Source organism: Macaca thibetana, chromosome 4, assembly GCF_024542745.1.
Source record: "Macaca thibetana thibetana isolate TM-01 chromosome 4, ASM2454274v1, whole genome shotgun sequence".
Taxonomy (NCBI): domain Eukaryota; kingdom Metazoa; phylum Chordata; class Mammalia; order Primates; family Cercopithecidae; genus Macaca; species Macaca thibetana.
Window position 1 is genome coordinate 98,707,886 of NC_065581.1, and position 27,677 is coordinate 98,735,562.

General features: G+C 34.2%; 1 protein-coding gene across 8 annotated transcripts in view; it reads left to right on the forward strand.

Moving 5' to 3' along the window:
- GRIK2 (glutamate ionotropic receptor kainate type subunit 2) overlaps positions 1-27,677 on the forward strand; it is a 704,801-nt gene that overhangs the window by 230,991 nt on the left and 446,133 nt on the right. For all 8 annotated transcript variants that reach the window (XR_007724833.1, XR_007724834.1, XM_050786670.1 and 5 more), the window contains 2 exons: positions 970-1,137; positions 5,718-5,975. Coding sequence is in view for 6 of the 8 variants with exons in the window: in XM_050786670.1 (XP_050642627.1) it covers positions 970-1,137; positions 5,718-5,975 (426 nt within the window). In the remaining 2 variants the exon portion in view is untranslated. The remainder of the gene's footprint in view (positions 1-969; positions 1,138-5,717; positions 5,976-27,677) is intronic.

The window sequence follows — 27,677 nt, forward strand, 5'->3', positions numbered from 1 at the left end:
GTTTTGGAGAGGCATCCTTCATAAATGTTAAGTGTCTTCTTAAAAGGGACTTAGAAAAAAACAACTAGCAAAATGCTAATTCTCTTTGCTCACAAGCAAGATGCTGAAATTTGCAAATAATTTGGGCTTTTAACACAATAAATGCCATAAAAACTATGCCACCGGGCATAGAGGCTCACTCCTGTAAATCCGAACAATTTGGGAGGCCAAGGCAGGCAGATCGCTTGAGCCCAGGAGTCTGAGACTCGCAACGTAGTGAAACCCTCACTATGGATACAAAAAATACAAAAATTAGCTGGACATGATGGCACATGCCTGTAGTCTTGACTACTTGGGAGGCTGAGGTGAGAGGATCACCGGAGCCCAAGGAGGTCAAGGCTGCAGTGGGCTGTGATTGCGCCTCTGCACTCCAGCCTGGGCAACTGAGAGACTCTGTCTCAAAAAAGAAAAACAAAAGGTTGTGCAAAAGAATTTTGATTTCTGAATGGAGACAACATTTAACACACTTTTTTTCTATGCTTAATTTTATAGTATATACCAATGAAGAGGACTGATTATTCTAGGACTGTTTATAAATTTGGGGGGGATAAATTTCAGTACTTAAGTCAAGACCTCTCTATACCTAGGCCCTAAAATAAGTAATAACTAAAGAAAAAAAGTAAAAATCATGTTAAATTTTGGCAGCAATACTAAGGCAATTTTACCAATATGGCTGTGGCTGAAAGAGAATATCCCAAAGTTCATAAAGTAAGCACAAACTCCATGTACTTAAGTCTCTCTCTCTCTCTCTGTCTCTCTCTCTTTCTCTGTCTCTCTCTCTCTCTGTCTCTCTCATACACACACACTCACACACACACAAATGCACATGCACATGTATAAAAGTACAGAAAACTTCTGATATTTTCTTTATCTTATAAAAATTATGTTTATTCTTGTAAAAATGATGATTATTCTCTTTCTTTTTGCCAGGTGGTATTTTTGAATATGTGGAATCTGGCCCAATGGGAGCTGAGGAACTTGCATTCAGATTTGCTGTGAATACAATTAACAGAAACAGAACATTGCTACCCAATACTACCCTTACCTATGATACCCAGAAGATAAACCTTTATGATAGTTTTGAAGCATCCAAGAAAGGTAATTGATAGATTATTAACACCTTTGTTTTCTGGAATTCAAATTTCTAGGTATTCTTAAGATATTTTTTATTTTCAACATATAGTTAATAAGTTGTTAGGAGTATTTGCATGCAAAGATTTATTTTCAAAATTCACATAAATTTTATCAGAGAAGATAAAGTGGTATAATTACCTATTGCAAAAAATGTGCTTATGGCATGAAATACAATTACATCTGTTAGTGAAATTGTTTTTTTTTCCTATTGATCCTTCTGTCTTATTGAAGCATTCCTATTTTTAAGAACCCCCCAAAATAAAATTTATATCGGTGGATTTTACCAATTTTGCAATCCAGTCTTACGTCTTTATTTGCATTATCTGTCAATCCCATTATATTATTACTGTGGTGTCAACTCACTGGCTACCTTGAAAGCTATGTGGTTCTAAGTGACTTGTCAGTATATATTGAAACTTAATTGGAAAATTTTAAGCAACCATTAGTTAGTGTACATTCCATGCTCATATTTTAATCATCGAATATTTCTCTTTGTAACTGAAAATAAATGGCTGATGATGTAAAAACTGAATTATATAAGGACATAATTAGAATACTTTATGAATTTTATTTCTGTATTATAACTGTTTTAAATGTCAAAAATGGAGAAATAAATTTAAAAAGAAAAATAATTTGGTGGCATAAAAATTTAATATTTATATACGAAGGAAGGCAATAGAGAAAACTATTATTAAAGCATTTATTTTAAACAGCTACCAGCAGTAAATGTGTTTAAGAAGTGTTTCTATGGTCTTATGGAGGTAATCTTTTCTTTCTTTTTTCTTTTCTTTTTTTTTTTTTTTGAGACAGAGTCTCACTCTGTTGCCCAGGTTGGAGTGCAGTGGCCGGATCTCAGCTCACTGCAAGCTCCACCTCCCGGGTTTACGCCATTCTCCTGCCTCAGCCTCCCGAGTAGCTGCGACTACAGGCGCCCACCACCACACCTGCCTAGTTTTTTGTGTTTTTTAGTAGAGACGGGGTTTCACAGTGATAGCCAGGATGGTCTCGATCTCCTGACCTCGTGATCCACCTGTCTCGGCCTCCCAAAGTGCTGGGATTACAGGCTTGAGCCTCCGCGCCCGGCCATCTTTTCTTGTATATGTAGATGATCTTATAGTAGGTGATCTTTTCTTTTGCATAGTTAGCACTTGTATAATAGGAATTAAATTTTATAATAAAGATTTTTCTCAAAGGAAAAGGCTTACAAAGCATTTGTTCTAACATTATATTTTTAAACAATATTTGCCTTTCTGTAATGCTAATATGGTTTTACTGTAGCTACCTTATATTGATGTAAAAGTATATAATTATTTATAATTCCAGGTTAGTGCAGTTTTTTTAAGCTCATTAATATTAATGTAACTGACAAGGTACAATATTTCTCGAGATGAAAGTATCCTTCTTTTCCCCCAGCAGCTAACTAGTGTTTATCAAAGCCATATTTTGCATGCCCTTTGAATTCATATCTTTATGAATACAAATAAGTTTCCACATTTCAGAACCATGTCAGGTGATGAAAGGTTTTGAAGACTGAGAAAAAGGTTAAAGGTAACTGTGAAATATTACATTTGTCATCATAATTGCAAAATAAATCATTAAGTCAAGACTATTACATTTGATTAGTGGCATAGTTCATGATTGTTTCCATTAGGAAGAAGAAGTTCTGCCTCTAATGAAAACATTTCGATCAAAGAATATGGAGTACGAGTGCAGTATAGATAAAATATTAGTAGATTTCTTAACGGTGGTTTCAAATGAACAGCATAAAAAAATACAGGTTCGGATGTTCTCACAACAGAGAACTATCCTGAGAATGCCCTAGCAAAATTATGAAGTGATAAAGTCATGTGGTTTGATTAAAATATTATAAGGAATTTACAAGCTTTGTTACCCAATAAAAACTCACTGGGAATCAAATCCATCATTTCACTTTGGCTTGAAGCTAGGAAAAGCTCAAATAAGTGTATGAGTAACTTTCTTTGTGAATGTCATGGTTTGGATTTTATCTTCTGAATCTCTTGTTTGTTGAGTTGTTGAGTTATTACTGCTTGGAGGACACAGCAATACATAAAAACATAATATAGCAGAGAGAGCCAATATGGTTTTTTAACTTTAGCAAGAAATGTATATATTGGTAATATTGTTATTGATTAGTTATAAAATAGCTTACATTAGATATTTTAAAAATGTAATTATTTATCCAATGCAATAAAATAATAAGAAATGGGATATTACAGTTTGACATTTAATCTATTTTTTTGTTACAGTTTTAATAGGTAATCTTGTTCTGCTCAATTAATAAATTGATGTATTAGAGCTTGAATTATTGTTTGAATCATATATTTTTAAATATCTCTTCTGATAACTGAAAGCTCTAATCTTGCTTGAAACACACTTAGAAACATTCTAAATAACCTAATTCAGTGTTTTTAGCTTTTCTTGGTTTGTGATTTGTCACAAACCTGGTGAAGAAAGATCATTTATCTTCAATATGTATTAATTAAAATCTCACGTTGAGTGAAAAATTCTAAAGTCTAGCCACCATTTATGCTAATTTAGAATTCCATGAGTTATTTAGAAAGTAAGAATCCATGTATTTAAAAACAATTTATTTAGATCATATTGATTTTTTTAAGAATATTTAAACAAGTGTTTTTTTCCTGACAATAATTTACTTAATTATTAAATATTTCCATGCTTAAGTCACCTATAATATTACATTTTATGCAGAAAACTGAGGGAAAATAGCAGAAATTTTCACACAGTAGAATTATAAACTATCCATTTTGGAGGAATTGAGTCTGAACACCTACTTTATGCCTAAAGCTCAATAACAATCCTTCTCTGTCCTTTAAATATTTGCAGTGATGGGCAAACCATTGCCTCTTGGGGAAGACTATTTCATTTTTGAACATGTTTTACTTTTTCTTTTCTTTTTGATACGCAGTTTTGGTCTGGCACCCAGGTAGGCCAGCAGTGGCAACATCATGAATACTGCAACCTCAGTGTCCCAGGCTCAAGTGCGCCTCCCCCCTCAGCCTCCCAAGTAGCTAGGACTACAGGCACACAGCACCATGCCCAGCTGAATGTTTTTTTTTTTTTTTTTTTTTTTTTTTTTTTGTAGTTTTAGTTTTAGTTTTAGTTTTAGTAGAGAGGAGGTCTCACTATGTTGCCCAGGCAGGTCTCGAATTCCTGGTCTCAAGCGATCTTGCTGCGTTGGCCTCCCAAAGTGCTGGGATTACAGGTGTGAACCATGGCATGAGGCCATATTTAGAATTAAAAATAATAATAAGCTGGGTGTGGTGGCTCACGCCTGTAATCCCAGCACTTTGGGAGGCTGAGGAGGGTGGATCACGAGGTCAGGAGATCGAGACCATCCTGGCTAACACGTTGAAACCCTGTCTCTACTAAAAATACAAAAAATTACCCAGGCATGGTGGCACGTGCCTATAGTCCCAGCTACTCAGGAGGCAGAGGTCACAGTGAGCCAACATTGCACCACTGCAATCAAGCCTGGGAGACAGACTGAGACTCTGTCTCAGAAAAGTAAATAATAAATAAATAAATAAATAAATAAATAATTGGGTAAAAATTCAGGAGAAGCTTCTATTTTTTCTAATTCCCCTTTGCCCGTCAAGCGAAACAAACTTAAGCTTCTTTCACATGCCAGGTCTTCAAATATTTAAAGATAATTTTTGTGTTCCCAATAGTTACTCACTTTCTAGGCCCAAGCTCGCTATTTGTGTCAGTGTGCCTTATAGAAAGTTCAGGTCACGGCACAGTCTATTTTAATCTGAATACCCTCTAGTTTGTTCACACCTTTCTTAATTACTGTGGTTATTATTGATATGAATAAAATTTTCTGTGAGTAAATACAAACTTTAAAAAATAGTTTAGAATAATAGAAAACACTTATAGCATCCAAAACCAAATATATAAAGATGACTGAGTACTTGTCTAATGACTTTGCTGTTTTTCTACTCAATGAGACTGATCCATATGAAATCACTCTCTAAGAGCTGTAACAGGTTTTGTGTAGCTGAGTGTTCGCATAACCTGATCTGTATCATCAGATATATGGAAATATTCAGCTGTGTGTGAGCATAGTTAAATGCATGGGTAAAGGGAGAACTATGTGGCTTTTGATTAAGAAATGGAAAATGTAAAAGCTGTTTAGTGAATTTGAGAAGCTGCACTATTCCCTCATTCCCCTCATATAAACTAGTCTTCCAAAACAAGCACTGCCCCCTTAAATTAAAAAAAGTATTCGTCCTCTCTCTCCTTCTCTCTCTCCCTCCCCTGGCATTATTTATAGAATTATTTGAACATTGAGCTGCAGGCATCTGGGTTAGTTAATTCCCTTGTAACAAATGGAAAATGTTCAGAGTCAGACAAAATTTTAAATTAGTGAAAAGTAGATAAATATTTTTCTAAAACACAAATATTTCTTGAGGATGATACCGTTGGGTTTAAAATAATAATGTATCTGCTGGCATACTGGCATCTCTCCTCTCAGTATTGACAGACTTTTATCTCCTCTTCAGCCTGTGATCAGCTGTCTCTTGGGGTGGCTGCCATCTTCGGGCCTTCACACAGCTCATCAGCAAATGCAGTGCAGTCCATCTGCAATGCTCTGGGAGTTCCCCACATACAGACCCGCTGGAAGCACCAGGTGTCAGACAACAAAGATTCCTTCTATGTCAGTCTCTACCCAGACTTCTCTTCACTCAGCCGTGCCATTTTAGACCTGGTGCAGTTTTTCAAGTGGAAAACCGTCACGGTTGTGTATGATGACAGCACTGGTAAGAAAAATCAGTAGCTCTTGGAGTTATGCTTTAAATATAGATAATTTTCTGAAGCGCATTCCAGGTTCTTATTGCATTCTTTTATGTTTTGTTTTGATTTTTGAAAATTAAACTAGCGGGTAGAAAGAAAGAATCAAACACCAATCCTAATTTCACATATCTAAACAAAGAATACCTATATTGAATACTTCTCTGTATTTGTAAAATAAGCATTTTTTTAATTCCTGTGAAAGATCAGCTAGTTTGGTAGGTTGAATGAAGGATAGATATAGTAAACAATATTATAGATAGATAGATAGATAGATAGATAGATAGATAGATAGATAGATAGACAGACACACGCGCACACACACACACACACATACACATACACATATTTATATATATTTAGAATTCCAATCATGTAAAAAGTAAGAATCCATGTATTCAAAAACAATATGGTCTAACAATTTAGATCATATTGAATAATGTGTGTGTGTGTGTATGTGTGTGTGTGTGTGTGTGTTGCTATATATATATAGAGAGAGAGAGAGTGAGTCTCGCTGTGTCACCCAGGCTGGCATGCAAGGGTGAGATCTCAGCTTACTGCAACCTCCGCCTCCCAGGTTCAAGCAATTCTCCTGCCTCAGCTTCCCAAGTAGCTGGGATTATAGGTATATACCACCACTTCTGGCTAATTTTTGTATTTTCAGTGGAGTCAGGGTTTCACCATGCTGGCCAGGCTGGTCTCGAACTACTGACCTCAAATGATCCACCCGCCTTGGCCTCCCAAACTTCTGGGATTACAGGTGTGAGCCACCAGGCCCATTCTGAAATGTTTATTCAAAGAATTTTTCTGCAATGAAGTTTTTGCTAGGGTAGTTTCTCAAGGCAAGGCCTTGTGATGAGTCAGTGAAACTTTCCAAGAAATTCAGAATTATGCCTCACTATTTTATCTGGCTGTTTATGTGCAGAGAATGCATATAAAATGTAACAAACTTTATAAGGCATGTTAAGGTTTGAAAAGTTTTTACTCATATGTGGAACAATGTAATATTCACTGAAACACTCAGGTTTGTGGAACTGCTTTTGTGTAGATGTCATTTAGAGACTTAGAAAATAGAATTTACTAAATGATATTTAGTTCGGTGAGTTAAAGGAATATTTTAATAAATATTTGCTAACTACAGGTTGTGTGCTTTCTTGTGTTCATGCATTTTATTATTTTTGCATACAAATGGTTATCTTGAGTTATCAGTTAAAAACAAGTCTCAGAGAAATACAAGAAAGTAACAATAAAAATGAAATTTTAATTTTCATTGGAAGTTACATTGGTGAAGCAGCTGCATACTATTTTGCTTACTATAGAGTGATAATTAATTTTACTTTAAGATGCTTATCAAAATATAAACAGTGCTCTTTAAATTAGAACATAAAAACATTTTATTTCAGGACACTTGACTACATTTTCATAATTACATTGAGATTGAATTTCATTTGAATTTAAATTATCTCAAAGGATGCCAGGAGCACATTTTGTTCATGCATGCAGTATATAGAACTCTGTGCAGAAATTTGCCCATTTGCCAATAAAATTGATCATCTGCAAATTGACAGAGAACTCTTTCAAAGGAATAGGAAACTGGGAGCTACAGGATTAAAAAAACAGAAAATAATTTCAAAAACATTTTCATTTAGATAAGAAAGAGTGAAATGCATCTAGATACAAATTAGAGTAATTTTTCTTATTTAAAAATTTGAAATATTTATAAATAATTAAAAATTAGGAATACATCATTAAGAGTCCTCAAAAATAGGTACGTTTGATATGTCTTTTAGCTCAAATTAAACCTATTAAATTTATTATATTGCTTTCTTCCTAAATCATTACTTCTTTGTCACTGGTAAAGTTCCGTGTTCTAAATTTTGAATGTCAGGTTCTATATGAATGATTTCTGTGAGTATGTGTAATAAAATGATCCAAGGGATCCTGTTTCAAGTTGGTCCACTTATGCTTAGGGATGGTCATCTACAAAAATATATAAATATAGATACATATGCATTGTTAATCTGTGGATTGTTTACTTCTCCATTCCTTCCTGACGTAATTCATGTATAGGTGGTCCAAACATCATATATCCTTATAATGGATACATTATATACATACATCCATGCACACAGATATGTATATCATACATGTGATATTTTGTATTTATTATCATCCTTAAACTCCTCGTAGGAGGAAGAAAATTGACAAGTATTCAAAACGTCTATAGACATATTACCTTTCTTCACTATCCTATGTGTATGTGTGCACATGCACATGTGTGGCATTTTTATTTAATACATATGATTCTTAAGTGATTCACTAAATAGATAATGGGATTTGCAATCAGGTCCTACAGTAGTTTGGTAAAATACAGCCTCATGTAATTGATCTATCCCTGCTTTAAATTATATTCTCAATTATATAATTGAGACAAATATAAATAGGGACATATGTATAGCTAGTTAATTATATACATTTAATGGAGTCCTGACCTCAAATTAAATTTATTAAAATGCTTACTATTTAGTTACTAGTTACTATTTAAAGGGAACTTTGCCACTCCCTTGGCTTTGAAGGTGACATAGATACTTGGATATTTGAAAGGCCTGATTATTTAAGTGGTAATGCTAACTTAGAGTTGTTACAGAATTATTCATAGAATAAATATGTATTGAAATCCTCTGAAGAATAAAACATATTGCTGTTATATTTTATGCAATGTTTAATTCAATGAATTTTGATTATCAACTGATACATGCCAGGGAGAGTTATATGCCATGAAAGGAATTATATGCCACTAAAGGAAACAAAGGCCCAGCCCTTGTTGAGCTTCTAATCCCTATTGAGGGACATGTAATTACTCATACTTTTAATACTATTTGCAGTGGGATAATTGCACTTGTAACTGACCAATTGTTGCCTCTTACTTTACAGCATTTTTGAGAACTTGAGTGTTTTTGATTATTTAATATGATAGAACTGACTCTAAGATAGGCAGAAGAGTTCCTTTGAAATGTATTTATAAATATATAGTAGACTTTTTGTCTTTTTATGTTTCAATGTCTCAAGGTAGAATTTTTTTCAACTTTCAGTGGCTCAAGCCTGTAATCCCAGCACTTTGGGAGGCCGAGACGGGTGGATCACAAGGTCAGGAGATCGAGACCATCCTGGCTAACACGGTGAAACCCCGTCTCTACTAAACAATACAAAAAACTAGCCGGGCGAGGTGGCGGGCGCCTGTAGTCCCAGCTACTTGGGAGGCTGAGGCAGGAGAATGGAGTGAACCCGGGAGGCGGAGCTTGCAGTGAGCTGAGATCCGGCCACTCCACTCCAGCCTGGGTGACAGAGCGAGACTCCGTCTCAAAAAAAAAAAAAAAAAAAAAAAAAAAAAAATCAGTGCATGTTCAGGTTTGTTACGGGAGTATATTGTGTGATGCTGAGGATTGGGTACAACTGAACCCATCACCCAATGAACATGGTATCCAATAGGTAGTTTTTCAAGCCTTACCCTCTTCTCTCCCTCCCCACTCTTGTAGTCTCCAGTGTCTATTTTTCCCAAATTTATGTACATATGTACCAAATGTTTAGCTCCCACGTATAAATAAGAACATGCAGCATTTGGTTTTCTGTTCCTCTGTAATTCACTTAGGATAATGGTCTCCAGCTACATCCATGTTGCTGCAGAGAACATAATTTTGTTCTTTTTATGGCTGCATAGTATTCCATGGTGTATATGTACCACATTTTCTTTATTCAATCCACCATTGATGGTCATCTTGGTTGATTCCATGTCTTTGCTGTTGTGAATAGTGCTGTGATGAACATATGCATGCATGTGTCTATTTGATAGAATCATCTATTTTCCTTTGTGTGTATACCCAGTAATGGTATTGGTGGGTCAAATGTAGTTCTATTTTTAGCTCTTTTAAAAATCTCCAAACTTCTTTCTACAATGGCTGAACTAATTTACATTACCACCAAACTGTACAAGCATTCCTTTTTCTCTGCAACCTTGCCAACATTTATTTTTTGACTTCTTAATAATAGCCATTCAGACTAGTGTGAAATGGTATCTCATTGAGGTTTTGTTTTGCATTTCTCTGATGATTAGTGATGTTGAACATTTCTTTTTTCTTTTCTTTTTTTTTTTTTTTTTTTTTTGAGACGGAGTCTCGCTCTGTCGCCCAGGCTGCAGTGCAGTGGCCGGATCTCAGCTCACTGCAAGCTCCGCCTCCCGGGTTCACGCTATTCTCCTGCCTCAGCCTCCCGAGTAGCTGGGACTACAGGCGCCCGCCACCATGCCCGCCTGATTTTTTGTATTTTTAGTACAGACGGGGTTTCACCGTGTTAGCCAGGATGGTCTCGATATCCTGACCTCGTGATCTGCCTGCCTCGGGAACATTTCTTTCATGTGTTTGTTGGCTACATGTACATCTTTTGAGAAGTATCTGTTCATGTCCTTTGCTCACTTTTTAGTGGGGTTATTTGTTGCTTGTTTATTTCAGTTTCATATAGATTCTGGGTATTAGACCTTTGCTTGATGCATAGTTTGTGAATATTTGCAAGGTATAGTTTTAATGATAGAATTCAGCAAAGAGAATTTGTAAATTTCTCAAAAGAGCAAGATGACTATTGGATGATGCGATAGGAAATCTGATTATCGCTTGGACTGTGAACTGAAATGGGAAAAACTCCACCTCATACACAATAAGATAAACATTACTGTCTTTATGATGGACTTATGTATCTGCTTTTACTGCAGGACACACAGGTGCCATTTTATTAACATGTTTCCTTTTTCCTTTCCATATGTATTTATTATGTATGCTATTCCTCCCATTTGTATTCATTTCTGTTTTGTTGTGTTGTCCAGTTTGATACATGATAATTATACTTTCATCCAGTCTTTGTTCCCACCCCCAAAACAGATGGGATGATAAATGAAATATAGTGCTGGAATAGGAGAAATTCTTAAAATGATGTTAACAGGAGCCATTTATTTTTTATGATAATTAGCATTTGTTGTTGTCATGGATGAATGCTTTTAAACACCCTGAAAGTCTGTTATAGCTCTGAATGATGTCCAAAAATGATGGAAAAGAATTGGCTTCAGAAACAAAGCTGTGTTTCTGTCAGTCATTTTGGAACATATGATTCATTTTAAATATAAACTAAAAATAAGTTGGCTAGATGACAGCTTGTAAGCAATTCCAGAATAAGTTGTTCATATTTGCTTTAAAATCCCTGTGTTTCATCTTTGTTTATAGATCAGCAGTCCATTAACAAAAAAACTCTGGACTGGTAAACAGAAGCTTGGGATTCTATTCCCAGTTTTACTACTAAATTACTGGTACAACTTCAGAAAAGACAAGAAGGGAATGGAAATGACTGCAGAAATGAGTTATAATGCACTATGAATTGACATTGTGGTAGTTGCTGTCATATAAACTATTTCACTTAATCTTCAAAACAATTTTATGTGTCCCAAGAGAAACAGGTGATCATGACATCATACCTGTTATCTCCAGTGACTGGCTCTCCTGCCCACCAGAGCCTAAACCAGAAATATGAACGTCTTCCTTGATTCTTTTCTTTTTTTGACTCCACAACAATTGGTTGTCAATTCTATACTTGTATTATCTCTCAAATCTTTTATTTTTTTCCTACCCCCTACCACTTCTTAGGTTGAAATCATCTCCCTCTCTCAGCTGGATTATTAACAGCCTTCCAACTGGTCTCCCGTTTTCTAGTTTCTCCATTGCAGTTAGTGTAATTTTTTTAAAATGCAAATCTGAGTCATTGCCCTCTTAATATCTTCTCATTCCTCCAAGGCATTTTTCAGAAGACCTATAATGCTTGATGTGATCTAGCCCCTGTACTTGTCCAGTGATATTTGTGTCCAAATCCCCCACCAATTTATTTCAAATTGATCCGGTAGACACCTTTTAGTTGTTGAAAATAATATTCTATTCATCTGGAAAGCTCTCTTTCTGATCCTGTTCCTCATAGCCACCAAGTGCACACACACGCATGTGCACATTTGCACAAACACACTCATGCATACCATCTGGCTTGGGTGTCACAAAGAAAGGCTGCCCTGACCCCTGCTTTCAAGTCTGGAATAGGTCTCTCCAAACACATCCCAAAGGACTATGGAAACTCCCATGACCATCCCCACCCACATGAGAACTCTCATCACACTCTGAATGGCTTTTGTTGGATGGATCTTCTACTGGATCAACCACACATCTGAGCAGGGTGAACCCTAAGGCTGCTCACTGTTTTATCACCAGCATCTAGAATGTTGCCTGGGTTGTGAAAGTACCTTAATACTTCTTAATAATAGGACAATGTGTTATATCCATTTTTAAGCAAGATAATTCCAATGAGTTAAGTATTCTGCCCAAAGTCAAATTGGGTTAAGTAGCCTTTAACTACTTGCCATGGAATAAATAGATTCAACCATAATTTTCAGATATATGGACATGACTTTTTATGATTTCAAAAATTTTATAAGAAAGTTAGAGTGGATTGTGTTTGTTTCATTTCAACTGCAATTAAACATATATAAATGTGTGTGTGTGTATGTATGTATGTATATTTATTTGAGCAATTATTTATTAAATTTCTGTATACCAGTTGCTATCTTAGGCAGAGGGGACAAGAATTATAGATAAAACTTTGACCTTCTCCATAGGCTCAGAGTAGAGTAAATTGGGAGAGAATAACACTATATTCTAGTGTAACAGGTGCAGGTGCATAGAGAGGCAAGAAAACAATATCATGGGATCTCAGGAGAAGAAGCTGCCTGGAAAGGATGGAGAAGAGTTTTAGAGAAAGTGACATTATTATAAAATTATCATGAAGGGTAAGTAAAAATGCTGCCACTGGAGAAGAGTCTACATGTGTAGACATGTGTAAATGTGAGGTACAACATGTGTAAATGTGAGGATGCCTGAGGGAGACAGTTTGTCAGGAAATTGTAAGCACTTCATTATGACTAACAGAAACAAGGAAGATGAGGAATGATCAATGGATTTTATAAAAAGCTAGCATAGGTAATATCACAAATAGTTTTTTACTACCAAGTCCACCTTTTCTTGTCCATCCTGCCCTGGAATCTGCCTGGTTATAGCAATATCAGTGATGTTTGTGTGATGTAAGCCTGCTTTCAAACCACCATGGAATGCCTCAAAAATTGGCATATATCCATTCATCATTTTCTTGGAAACTCAGAAAAGGACATAGAGGGCCATCTGTCACTCTGGGCTATTGTGGTTACTATGGTCTTTGGTGTCAGAACATTCTAGATTGAAATCCTGACCTCATTGTGTAGTTTTTAGCAAGGGATTTGACCATTAAAACTCTGAGAATTGATGCATGTATGAGGTGAGGATAATATGTATCATACTTCACAGGATTGTTGTCATGTAAAGTGACTCATAGAGGAAACATACCAGGAATTTAAAACTTTCAACAATATAAATGCTATGGGCCATGTGCCACTTTTTCTTCACTAAACTCTATGATAAAGAAAATATTATTAATCTCACAATTTTTGAAATTGATACATGATTATTATAGGAAATTCAGGAACCACAATAAAGTTTAATAAAAAGATACAACAATCAAAATTTTTACCATCAAGTTAATCATTTTAGATTTCTTTCCATTCTATTTCTCTACAAACACACACACATACACACGAAGAGCATATCATTTAGAGTTCTGCGAAAAAAAACAGAAGCAGCATGTAGCTTGTAATCCCACTGTTTTGATATGAGAAAATTCAGATGCAGTGAGTTGAAGTAATTTGCCCAAGATTACACAACACATAAGTTATAGATCTGGGTTTCGAAACTAGGCAGTCAACTTTAGAATCCACTCTGTTAAATACTGTGACATGATGTTAGTTATTTCATTTTGTGGGTTTTTTTTTTCTCTTGGCTCTTTTTAAAAATCATTATTTTAAGCAAGATAATGGCATGATTAGAACTATTTTTGGTAATGGCTTTCTGACTGCACTGTGGGGAATGTGTTGGGGATATGAGATATGGAGAACAATAGGGCAACACTGGAAGCAGGAGAATTCCTGAATTAGCCAAGTTGAAAAGAGATGACAGTTTCAATTAAGAAGGTTTTGATGGAATAATGTTGATGTGAAGAATTCTAAGAGGACTTAGGAGATACAGATTGTAGAATTTAGTAAGTGGATGCCGGGAAAGAGTGATGAAGACAGGAGATAAGCATTACTCTATGTTTCTAGTTGGGGATACCGATCAGTGGCACATTTACCTAGAAGGGGAAAACAAGAAAAAGAGCTTCGAGAGAGAAGATGGTGTCTGCTTTTTAACATATGAAGTTTGAAACATCTATGAAATATTCACTTGCTATCATTCAGTGGTATTGGATGTATCATAAATACATCTTAAAAATAGGAACTCGGTCTTGGCAGACATATAATGCTTCCATTGGCATTTTGCTTTGCCCTTCATTTGAACTTCTTTGTAGTATTAGGAAATGAAGAAAATCAGCAAAAAACAATGAAACAAAAATAGGGTGATAGTACAAAAGAAAGGGGTTAGTTGGTGGGCAGCCATGGAGATAAATATAGACATGAGAAGAGCTTATGGACAGAATGTACATTCTTTTAATTAGTGAAGGAAAAGCAGAAATATTTTTAGAAATTGTAATATTTACCAACTTGAGCCTTCACTAATTTCTATGATATGATCACAAGAAAAAAAAAAAAAGCCAAAGCTTTTATCTTAAGCAAAAACAAAAACACTTTCTTAAAACACTAACTTTATTCATTTGGATGAAGTATATTTATAGACTGCTTTAGATACATTTTTGTGTGCTTTTGGAGTTAGCATAGTATAATGGAAAGTCAATTAATAGTGAAAACTCATTTTATTTTATCTTGCACATATATTTAAATAGGATAAAATAAAATTAAAGTTAATATAAAAATACATATTCCTGGAAGACACTAATTTTTGAATAAGATAATTTTTATATTATCAAGCATACAATCAAATAATTCCAATTTTATTTTAAGGAGTGGGGTAATTTGGATCTCAGGTGATTATATGTTGCACATTTTAAATACAAGCTTCAAGTGCTGTGTTCTCTAATTCCAAGTGCAAATACAATTAGCAATTATGAGTTAAACTTAATTATTTGGATATAGTTGATTACATAGCTTGGTGTAGTAGTATTTCCACACAGCTGGTTATGCTTGAACTTATTTTTTATTCCTATTTAAGCAATCATAAAAAAATATTTTAGAAAAAAATTAACTCAAGATGGATTAAAGACTTAAACATAAGACCAAAAACCCTAAAAACCCTAGAAGAAAACCTAGGCAATACCATTTGGGACATAGGCATTGGCAAAGATTTCATGACTAAAACGATGGCAACAAAAGCCAAGATTGACTAATGGGGTCTAATTAAACTAAACAGCTTCTGCACTGCAAAAGAAACTATCATCAGAGTGAACAGGCCACCTACAGAATGGGAGAAAATTTTTGCAATCTATCCATCTGACAAAGGGCTAATATCCAGAATCTACAAGGAACTTAACCAAATTTACAAGAAAAAACAACTCCATCAAAAAGTGGGTGAAGGATATGAACAGATACTTCTCAAAAGACATTTTTGTGGCCAACAAACATATGAAAGAAAGCTCATCATTGCTGGTCATTAGAGAAATGCAAATCAAAACCACAATGAGATACCATGTCATACCAATTAGAATAGCAATCACTAAAAAGTCAGGAAACAACAGATGTTGGAGAGAATGTGTCGAAATAGCAATGCTTTTACACTGTTGGTGGGAGTGTAAATTAGTTCAACCATTGTGGAAGACAGTGTGGTGATTCCTCAAGGATCTAGAACCAGAAATACCATTTGACCCAGTAATCCCATTACTGGGTATATACCCCAAGGATTATAAATCATTCTACTATAAAGGCACATGCACACATATGTTTATTGCAGCACTGTTCACAATAGCAAAGACTTGGAATCAACTCAAATGCCCATCAATGATAGACTGGATAAAGAAAATGTGGCACATATACACCATGGAATGCTATGCAGCCATAAAAAACGATGAGTTCACATTCTTTGTAGTGTCATAGATGAAGCTTGAAACCATCATTCTCAACAAACTAACATAGGAACAGAAAACAAAGCACAGGATGTTCTCACTCATAAGTGGGAGATGAACAATGAGAACACATGGACACAGAGGGGGCACATCACACACTGGGGCCTGTCAGGGGGTAGGGGATTATTAGAGGGATAGCATTGGAGAAATACCTAAGGTAGATGACGGGTTGATGGGTGCAGCAAACTACCGTGGCACGTGTATACCTATGTAACATACCTGCATGTTCTGCACCCGTATCCCAGAACTTAAAGTATAATGAAAAAATAAAAAATAAAATAAAATAAAATTATTTCTTGGGTTCTGATTAAATGATAGTGAATATTTACAAATATGTTCATAGGACTAATTCTCTAAGTTTTAAAACCTTTAAAATATATGCCAGCACTGAAAGACAAAAGTAAAAGTTTGAATCCATGGCAATAACACAATTCATGTTTCTGTAGATAGTGAAGTAAATACATACCAGATCTAAAGATGTAGAAGGAGCAGGTCTTGTATCAAACCTCAATAATATTTGCATTTTGTGGGGGAAAAATAAGAAGGAAGAATAATTCTGGTGATAGTCAAACACTGCCATTTTTTAATTTACATTTTTCTAAATTTAAGCATATTGGCATGTGCATTTTTGGTAGGTACTGCCCTCCTGCCCACTACAGCCTTACCTTGTTCTTGGCTATCTTCCTTTCTGTGTGGTGAAGTGGGAAGGATAGTTCTTGTATCATCTCTCTGAAACACTTGAAAATGTTGACTACCCGTTTTTTCAGAGCAAAAATAAAATTCTTTTGCTTTGGCTTCTTCATTGTCATTCTATCTGTGTTACCTCCTTCTTTTTGGCCATTTATTCCCATTCTCATACTCTTAAACTCCTTTTTCTTTTCCTATTTCTTAACTCAAGATGTTGTTCAACATTTTATTCCCAGTCTTCTTGTCTCCTCATTGTTTACCTCGTTCCCCCTAAAACCTTTCACCTGACTCATGTGTTCCTGCACCTGTATGCTGTAGACTCACCAATCTACATCTTCAGTTGTTTGTACTGACCTCCCATACTCACAGTTCCAGCCATCACTGATCATCTTTATCTGAATGCCTCATAGGTACATATAACGCAACATAACAAGACCCAAACTCAGTATCTTTGCACCAAATTTGCTTTTTTCTCCTGAATTTCCCTCTTTATTGGATTGTCCACATCAGATCCCTAGGGATCATTCTAGATTCTTTCCTCTCTCTCACCCTCTATTTTCAATTGATCACTTAGACTTCTCATTTTTATCTCACATTTCTCAAATTTACTCCTCGTTTCTATCCCTGTCTTAGTTAATATCATTTAGTGCCTGAACCATGTCCTGCCTGCTGCTCTATTTAAATGCATCTGTCTGACATAGAGAAAAGGGTCTTTTTTTGAAATGATAGTCTCATGAGGTCATTCCCAAGCTTAAAGCTGTTCATTGCCTCCCCAATTAGGAGAAAAATGAATTGTTCCTCAGCATGACACATACAGTGTCCATCACTGACACTCTCATACCTCTCTGATTTTAAATTTCTGGTATTCCTCCTCTTAATATTGTGCTACAGATTTCCTTGAATAATTATAGCTCTCTCTTACCAAGCATGGTATGCTGTCTCAGTCTCTTTGCTGTGCACAAGTTGTCCTCTCTGCCTGATGTGTCTTTCCCATTTGGTGGCCTATTCATCACCTTTAAGATGTACCTTAAAATAGTCTTGTTAAGTAACCTTCTCTGACTCCTGTCCATGTGTGAATGGATAACTCTATTCCTTTGTGTAACTATTTTATCTACTAAAGTAACTCTTGCATCATGCAAGAATATTATTTCTAAATATTTAGAAATATTCTAATATTTAGAATATTATTTCTAAATATTTATAAATTATTTCTTAATATTCTAAATATGCTAGAATACTTCTAAGTATTAGAATTTCTAAGTATTTCTAATGCTAGAATACTTCTAAATATTAGAATTTCTAAGTATTGCTAATACTTAGAAATAGTCTAGCATATTTAGAATATTATTTCTTGATTCAAGAGTTACCTTAGTAGATAAAATAGTTCATCTTCATTTCTGTAGTAAGTCTTATTTTTAGCATCCTCACATAAGTAATTTAGCAGGGGTGATGCTGTCCTGGTCATGGAAGCTCTAAATCTCTTACAATTTATTTATCTATTTATTCATTTACTCATTTGTTTTATTTTTATTACTTTATTTACTCCACAAATAATTATCAAGTATCTAGTATGTGTCAGCACTGTTCTAGGTACTGGAGATATATAAGGAAACAAAACAGACAAAAATTATTTGCCTTATGGAGCTTACATTCTAATGTAAGGTGATAAACAATAATAAATATGTTTATGCTATAGTATCAAATGTGATAGGTGTTATGAAGAGAAATAAAGCAGGAGAGATGTGTAAGGAGTATATTGGAAGAAATATTGCAGTATTAAGTAGAGTTGTCAGAAAATACCTTACTTAGAAAATGACATTTGAACTAAGACTTGAATAAACTAAGTTATTATGCCATATCAAAAAGAAAAGTGTTTCAGAAAAAGCAAGGAGGAAAAATATAACCAAGGGGGAAAACAGATTAAGAATTTTGAGCCAAAGGAGCCATGTTTTAGTTTTGATGATGAGTTTTGGGAAAATCTAAAAACCAAAGGAGACTATTATGACATCTGTCATTTGTTTTATGTGTGTATGTGTGTGTGTGTGCGCGTGTGTGTGTATGTAGCTCTGTAGATATACGATTACATATGTATATGTTTCGTTACTATTTTAGTAATAATAATGTCATTTCTTTTAAAATAGCTTTGTGTAAGCCTGGGCAACATAGTGAAACCTGGTCTCTAGAGAAAAAAAATAATAATAATTAGCTAAGTGTGGTTGCACTCACCTGTAACCCCAGATACTCAGGAGGCTGAGGTGAGAAGATTGCTTGATCCCAGGAAGTTGAGGCTACAGTGAACCATGATTGCACCACCCTACTCTAGCCTGAGCAACAAAGTGAGATTCTGTCTCAAATACACAAACAAAAAATAGTTCAGCATAAGGACTTGTCCACATAAAAGTTCACTTTTGTTGTTGTTGTTGAGAGGGAGTCTTGCTCTGTCACCAGGCTGGAGTGCAGTGGTGCTACCTTGGCTCACTGCAACCACCCACCTTCCAGATTCAGGCTATTCTCCTGCCTCAGCCTCCTGAGTGGCTGAGACTACAGGCGTGTGCCACCATGCCCGGCTAATTTTTGCATTTTTAGTGGAGATGGGATTTCACCATGCTGGCCAGGATGGTCTCGATCTCCTGACCTCGTGATCCACCCACTTCGACCTCCCAAAGTGCTGGGGTTACAGGCGTGAGCCACCGCATCCGGCCAGAAGTTCATTTTTATATATTAGTTGCATAGTAATGATTGTAGTCCATAACACTGGCCCCTAATAATTGACAGTATTGATTTTTAATTGCAACAAGATTTCAGATAAAGAGGAGAAATAATTCTAACATGGTCATTTATTTAATAGTTAATTAAAAATAAGTGATTCTGTATCAGAAATACCTCTAAAAAATTCTAGATCCTATCTGGATTAAATTTAAACCTATGTTTGATACATGTGATTCACTAGGTCTACATAACTGTCTTTTAAAATCAGTTTTCTGGCTGGGCATGGTGGCTCACGCCTGTAATCCCAGCACTTTGGGAGGCCGAGGAGGGCAGATCACTTGACGTCAGAAGTTGGAGACCCAGCCAACATGGTGAAACCCTGTCTCTACTAAAAAATACTAAAATTAGCCGGGCATGGTGGTGCGTGCCTGTAATCCCAGCCACTCGGGAGGCTGAGGCATGATAATCACTTGAACCCAGGAGGCAGAGGTTTCAGTGATTGTAGATTGTGCCACTGCACACCAGTCTGGGCGAGAGAGCGAGACTCCATCTCAGTAAATAAATACTCACATACCTACCTACCTACATACATATATATAGTTTTGTTTTCTGGGACCTAATATTTGCTACTCAGCTTTCTATAAACTTTTACCTTGTTTTAAATATATGGTACATATGGCATATTCAGAGATAACATTATCTAAGAATCTAACTTTTTCAGAATGCAAGAAAATAATTAAAACTCAAATTCTAGACAGGCTAATTGTCCAATCCAAGTTCTTCCAAGTTAGAGGTGGAACAGTGTCCACTAGGATAATATTTCAGTGACTCAAAAAGGAACCAAAGAAATAACTTTTGCATGAATGCATTAAATGCATACTAATAATACCTTGTTACAAACAGAATTCTAACCAACCGTAATGAAAATACAAAGCCTAACATGCACCTCTTCTTATCCCCAAAGGAATTATTTTACTATTCGTAAATACTTATATTTTTGTAAGCCCAGTAATCTTTCTTTTGAGAAAACAAAACTTACTGTGTAACATATATTACAGTTATAACTCAAAGCACTGGTTTTTAAATGTAATTCATAATAGGGAATAAAATATCTGGGCTACTGTTAAAACTAAAGATTCCTAGGCAAATCTCTATGATTCAGTAACTCTAGAGTTATATTCAGGTGATTGCATTTGGAAACATAGCTAATTGTAGTAGGCATTCCTCATATTTACCAATATCTCTGGTTACCTTCACTTCTAAACCTCAAAGAGTTGCAGTTTCCAAATCCTTGGTGTGGCCAAGTGGATTGCTTTAGCTGATGAAATGTGATAAGCGGTGTTGTTCACTTCCAGGTGGACTCATTTAATTGCCTTGCTCTGCCTCTCCAACTCATTCTTTCCCCAACATAGCAATTGTGCTCAAGTTCAAAGCATTCTAAAATACTGCCAAAATATCAAAGATTGCTACCCTAGAGAATTATCTGGACCTACAGCAGACCTCGCTTTTATGACACATGAAATCTTGTTCTGTTAAATCACTGTGATTTGGGTGGGGGGATGATTTTTACTATAGTATAACCTAGTCAAGTGGTTGTTGAATTTCAATGTGTATTAAAAACGTTAGGAAGGCTTGATAAAGCACTGCTTGCTAGACTGACTCCCAGTTTCTGATTTCATAGGTATAGTTGTGGCCTAATAATTTCTTTTTCTAATAAGTTTCTGGGCAATCATGATGCCGTTAGTTTATCAACCCCACTTGAGAACAACTGATCTAGCCAATCTCGACTAATATACAAATTTTCATATTTTGAAACAAATTGACATTCAGTCGAACTGATCCATATGATAAACAACGGCCTCATTTTGTATGTAAAACAAATTTAAAATGTTTAAACAAGCATAATTTTTTAGTAATTTAACTCTGACAAAATTATCAATCACTTCTTAAAAACACTTGTCTGAACTTCAACATTGAGTAGCAATTATTCTGCTAAATATTCTTGTCCTTAAGAGTATTCAAAATGGCTTTAAATTAGCTTTAATATGAAGGAAGAACATTCTCCTGTAAATACAGTATAAATTGTGAAGTATACATTGAGATTTAAAACAATCTGATATGCTAGAATGTTTTATAATATCCTTTTCATATAAATTTATAGTTTTACTTTTCAATTTAACTTTTAAAAAATGTACAAAAAGTACTAATTAATTACATGTGTAATGATTCTGACTTGTCATTTAAGTATATTTTTTAAATCCCCCATTCCACTTTCACAATGAACTTTTTATCCAATTGAAATAATTGAGTTGACATTAAAGAAAGAAAATTAAGTCAGCCCTTAAAATCTTAACACTCACTTGTTAATTACCCTATTAATAACACAATGAAAAATGACAAGCTATAATTCCTTTTCCAAAAATATGGCTGAAGGTCAGAGAGCTGTCTGGCTGGCATATTGAGAGACCAAAAATTACAAATGATGAGCTTTTTTTTTCTTTTAAATATCATCAGATGCCATTAGAAATTCAGCAAAGAGACTAGATCAATATTTTAAATATAATTTTAAACATAATTTTTCCTATTATTAAAGAAAACAACTACTATATATTAGGAAATAACCTAGCAAAGATATTTGTATTTGTGTGTTAAGAAGACAAATCTAAAGGGTTTCCAAACATTGTCCAGGTCTGAGCTTTTACACTATTGAAAAAGGATTCCATGTGCTTATAGCCTCCAGCAAAGATCAAAGAGCATTCACAGAGCCTACTGGAAAACCAGAGATAAATAGAATGGTTTTCTCTGCCATTAAACAATAATTCTTTCAAATGCCTTTTTTCTTTTATGTGGAGTAGAGTAAATCCAAATTATGCAGGACAAAATTTATATGCACAGTGAGTGATCTATTGTGGTATTGTTTACATATTTATATATGCATTTTTCTTGGTACAGTTTAATTTTTTGTTGTAGCTGCTTCACTATTTAGGAGAATAGAATTGGTTACCAAAGACTTTGTAAAACAGTTCTATAATACTATAATACTCATTTAATATACATATATAAATAGTTTTACTTTTTAAATTAACTTTTAAAGAATTTTGCAAAATAAAACAAAATTCTGTCTCAGAGTAAAGACACTTAAACATTTGTAGTTTTCTTAGAACATTTATAACAATACCATAATCTTGTATTCAGATTTTTAAAATTTGTAATTGTGGTAAAATACACATACAATTTGACGTCTTAACCATTTTTAAATATACAATTCAGTAGTGTTAAAAAATTCATTGTAGTGCAAGCAATCTCCAGAGCATTTTCATCTTGCAAAACTAAACTTCTGTATGCATTAAACAACCATTCTCCATTTCTCTTTCAATGGTCTCCAGAAACCACCATTCTGCTTTGTGTTTCTATGAAATTAACTACTCTAGATACCTCATATAAATCGAATTATACAGTGTTTGTCTTTATGTACTGGTTTATTTCACTTAAAATAGCATTTTCAAGGTTCATCGATGTTGCTATGTTGTAACGTGTTAAAATTTTCTGCCTTTTTAAGGCTGAATAATATTCCATTGTATATAAGTGTCACATTCTTTATCCATTCATTCATCAAATACTTGGGTTGCTTCCACCTTTTAGCTATTATAAATAATGCTGCTATGAACACGGGTAAACAAATATCTCTCTGAGGCCCTGTTCTCAATTCTTTTCATTATATACCCAGATGTGGAATTGCTGGATCATATATTAATTCTATGTTTAACTTTCTGCAGAACCATCATACTGTTTTCCATAATGGATATAACATAATTCCTACCAACAGTGCACAAGAGTTCTAATTTATCCATATCCTCACTAACATAGATAGATAGATAGATAGATAGATAGATAGATAGATAGATAGATAGATAGATAGTATTCATGTTGATGGGTGTAAAGTGATATCTAACTGTGGTTTTGGTTTGCATTTCCCTCATGATTAATGATGTTAAATGCATTTCTATATTCTTATTGATCATTTGAACATTTTCTTTGGGGAAATGTTTAAGTTGTATGCTGATTTTTTAATTTTAGCTGTTTGATTCATTTGTTGTGGAGTTTCAGTAATTCTTTCTATATTCTGGATATTAACCTACTATCAGATATATTATTTGCAAATATCTTCTTCCATTCCGTGTGTTGCCTTTTCACTTTGTTGGTTGTGTCCTTTGATGCAAATTTTTAAATTCATAATCCAGTTTATTTTTACTTTTTTTAACCTATGCTTTTGCTGTCATATTTAAGGAATCATTGTCAAATCCAATGTCATGAAGATTTTCTCCAATGTTTTTTTCCTAAGGGTTATATAGTTTTAGATCGTACGTTTAGCTTTTTTATGTTTTTTTTTGAATTAATTTTTTTTCTATCTTGAAGAGTAAGAGTCCAACTTTATTCTTTTGTATGTGGATATACAGTTTCCCTAACTCTGTTTATTGAAAGACTATTCTTTTGTCATTTATTGACCACACAAGTTAGAGTTTATTGTTGAAAATTATTTGTTGAAAATGAAAATTATTTTACCACATATGTGAGAGTTTATTTCTGAGCTCTCTATTTTATTCTATTGGTTTATATGTCTGTCTTTGTGCCAGTACCATACTGTTTTAGCTAGCTTTGTAGTAAGTTTGAAATAAAAAACGATGAGATCTCCAACTTTGTTCTTTTTCAAGATTGTTTTGGCTAGTCAGAATTTCTTGAGATTCTATATGAATTTTTAGATGAGTTTTTCTGTTTCTGAAAAAAAAATTGGGATTTTTATAGAGAGTACATTAAATCTATAGATCATTTTGAGTAATGTACTCAGATTTTTTAAACCTAGGCAAATTTGAGTTATATTAAAATATACTTTGTAAGTAAAACAACATTTGTCAATTTATAAGCCTATTTAGTAGCCAATCAACTGACGTAGATTCTTTCTATAGCAGCACATTTGCTGCTTCAGTTACGATCCACCACATTCTTTAATTTGAGACCACTTCCTTTTTAGTTTGAAAATTATTTTTTCTTTATAAACTTTATATACTGATGACATGTACAACTATATAAAGTAATATTGTATCAAGCACTTTCTTGGCCAAAGAAGAACCAAATGTGAATAAGATGTTTTGATTCTCCAAATACTTAAACACTAGTGTTACAAATAAATTACAGTACAGTAGGATAAATGCTAAAAGAGAGTTATATAAAAGTGTTATGGTAAACTGGAAGTTGAAATCAAGGAGATCCAGCTGGTTGGAGAAAGTAAACAGAGATGACATTTAAATTGGGTCTCAAATAATGTTAAGAGTAGGTAAGACAGAAAATGCAAATGTACAGAGCTGTGAAATGGTATGGTAGCATGATGAAATATCTACTGTGGTTGATACACCAAACATCATCTAGAGATGCCCAAGAATAAAGACAAGTGGATCAAAAGAGATCATGAAGAGACTGGCAAGACTGAAAATCAGAGCATATAACCATGTAAGACTAAAGTAGGTTAGTCACCAGCAAGCTTGTAGAAGAGGCTGTGGCTGGAATTTGAAATTATTAAATATCACTGGACAGGTTGGAGGCATACGTAGATTCCAAAGAACAGTCTTGGTTTAGGCTTCATAATGCTGCTTACCACGAATCAATTAACGTTTTAGGAAAAAATGATATAATCAATTTTTAAGTATGGAATTTTTAATTCATATAATGCATTTAGAACATTAAAAGGTTATAAGGTTTTGTAGTTCTTGGTGCTATTTACCAAATATATCTGGCTCTGGTCTCAGGCATAGAACAGAATTTGCATTTTCTCACCCTCTTTGAAGTTAGGCAAAGCCATGTGATTTTCTTTTGCCAGTGAAATGTGAGCAAAAGTACTGAAATACTTCTTGGTGAATGTTTTAAAAGTCAGTGATCAGTTTGTCACATTTTCTTCTCCATGCTATAGTAATGATGAGAACATGACTCTAGATGGAGGTACTGGAGTAACTACAAGGTGCAAAGCCACCCTACCAATCTACGCTAGACAAACAATAGGAAAGGCCATAAACTTGCCTGTTGTTTGGCCCCTGAGACATGGAAACATAACTTACCCTATCCTGACTGTACAACAAGTAAGACATAATAATGGCTATAGAAAGTCTTGATAACAGAGAATAAGAAGAAAAAAACTAAAATCAACCATAATCTTACCCAAACGAGCCATTGTAACTATTTTTATGTTTACGTCTTAAACTACAGTTACATAGAAGCTTAATTCATCATGTCAATTATTTACTTAATTGTGACAGATGTTTACTCTGATAAAGGTATATGCTGTTGCTATCTTTCTCAGGAGATTAGCTTCCCTGTCAGTAGCTATTGTGTTATAAATGGCCATCATCAATTTTTCTCTGAAATGGGAAACTACGATATATAACAAGGTTGTTTTGAATCTCATATGAGACAAGTTATATAACATAAGTGGCACATAGTATGTTAAACATGGGAGATGGGAGAGGCTGTCTGTCTTTCTAAAGGTTTGCTTATTGAAATTTTAAAATACTTGATATCTTTAAAATATAAACCATTTTTGTTCAGTAAAACTAGAGCATAATGTAATAATTCTCCATCTCCCTTAAGCAAGTGAATGCTGTTTGTCTTTTTGTTCTTTAAAAATAAATGAACTTGTTCAATTAGTTGAAAATTTTCTTTTATAGACCTGATTTTACAAATTGATTGGTTTTTATTGCAGTATTATGTAAAAAAGCTTGAACTTTATTACTCTTGATTAGTCTTTATCCTTCTAAGAATTTTAATGATATTAGAATATTTTAAGATGCATCAAGGCACATTTATGTTGAAGGTTAGTATCCTTTCTGCTCTTCACTAACGCTACAGTTAATAATAAAAATTTAGCTTTATTTTTGAAGCCTTATGCATATATGATATTTATACATTTTTGGTGATAAATTCTATCACCACCTAGTGCTTTGGACAACATTTTATATTTTTGCCATTTCTTTTTGCATTACATTAAGATGTACAAACTGTGACTGCCCATTCTTCTCATAAGACTTTTAGTTTATTGCTTCTCTCCTCAGTAAGCCGTTTCACAAGGGCAGATAATTTATCTTCTTTAGAACTGTGTCCTCACCTCCTGGATCAGGACATGGCTTGTAACAGATGCTTAATGCACATTTGGGGAGTAAACTAATGGATAAATACTATACAGTTATGAGTCCAATAACCCATATTCTGACACAACTACATCCCCCACTTGGATTTTAAAAGAAAAAGTTTTTGTATCTTCTTGATGATCTAATTATAATGCTGCATCTAGTTTAGCCAGGACAAGATTTACTTATGTCTATCTAAATCTAGTAAATTCTTACTTCCTGGACTTCAGATAAGGTAAAAAGTAAGCATAATTACAAAGGGCAGGAAAAACCCTTAGTTCTGAAAATATGTATTATCTTAACTATGGTAATTATATCGTGATGTCAAAGCTAATCAAATTTTACACTTGAAGTACATATATTTTAGTTTACTTCAATTAGAATAAAATTGAAAACAAAAGCCAAAAAAGTAAGAATAATATATCAAATTGCTTTATATTACAACAGCAACATTTCTGTAAATATTCTTCCTCTACAGTTCAAAATTTGCAAAAGATATCACCACAGACAATTGAGGATTACTTTTGAGATTCTTTGTCAGTGGAATACATTAAATCTCCTGCCTGATAGATAAATTAAAACTGCCACATTTCTGTCTCTGCTAGCATCATCTTGAAATGTTCATCCCTCAAACAGGAATAGATGGAAAGGAGAGATGAACAGAGACATTTGGAGAGGAAATTATCCCATTACTATGAGCACAGAGAAGAGAGACAAGAAAGAGATGTAAAACATGAGAGGTAAACATTAATAATAATCATCATGATGACAACAGCTATCGAAATCTCGCTGCATGCCAGTAACAGTCTAAACATGTAGCATGCATTCCTCATTTTTCTGTTTACATGACAACTCTGTTTAGTGTCCCTATACAAAAAAAAAAAAAATGTAAAATCTGAGTCTTAAAGATGTTATGAAACTTTTCTG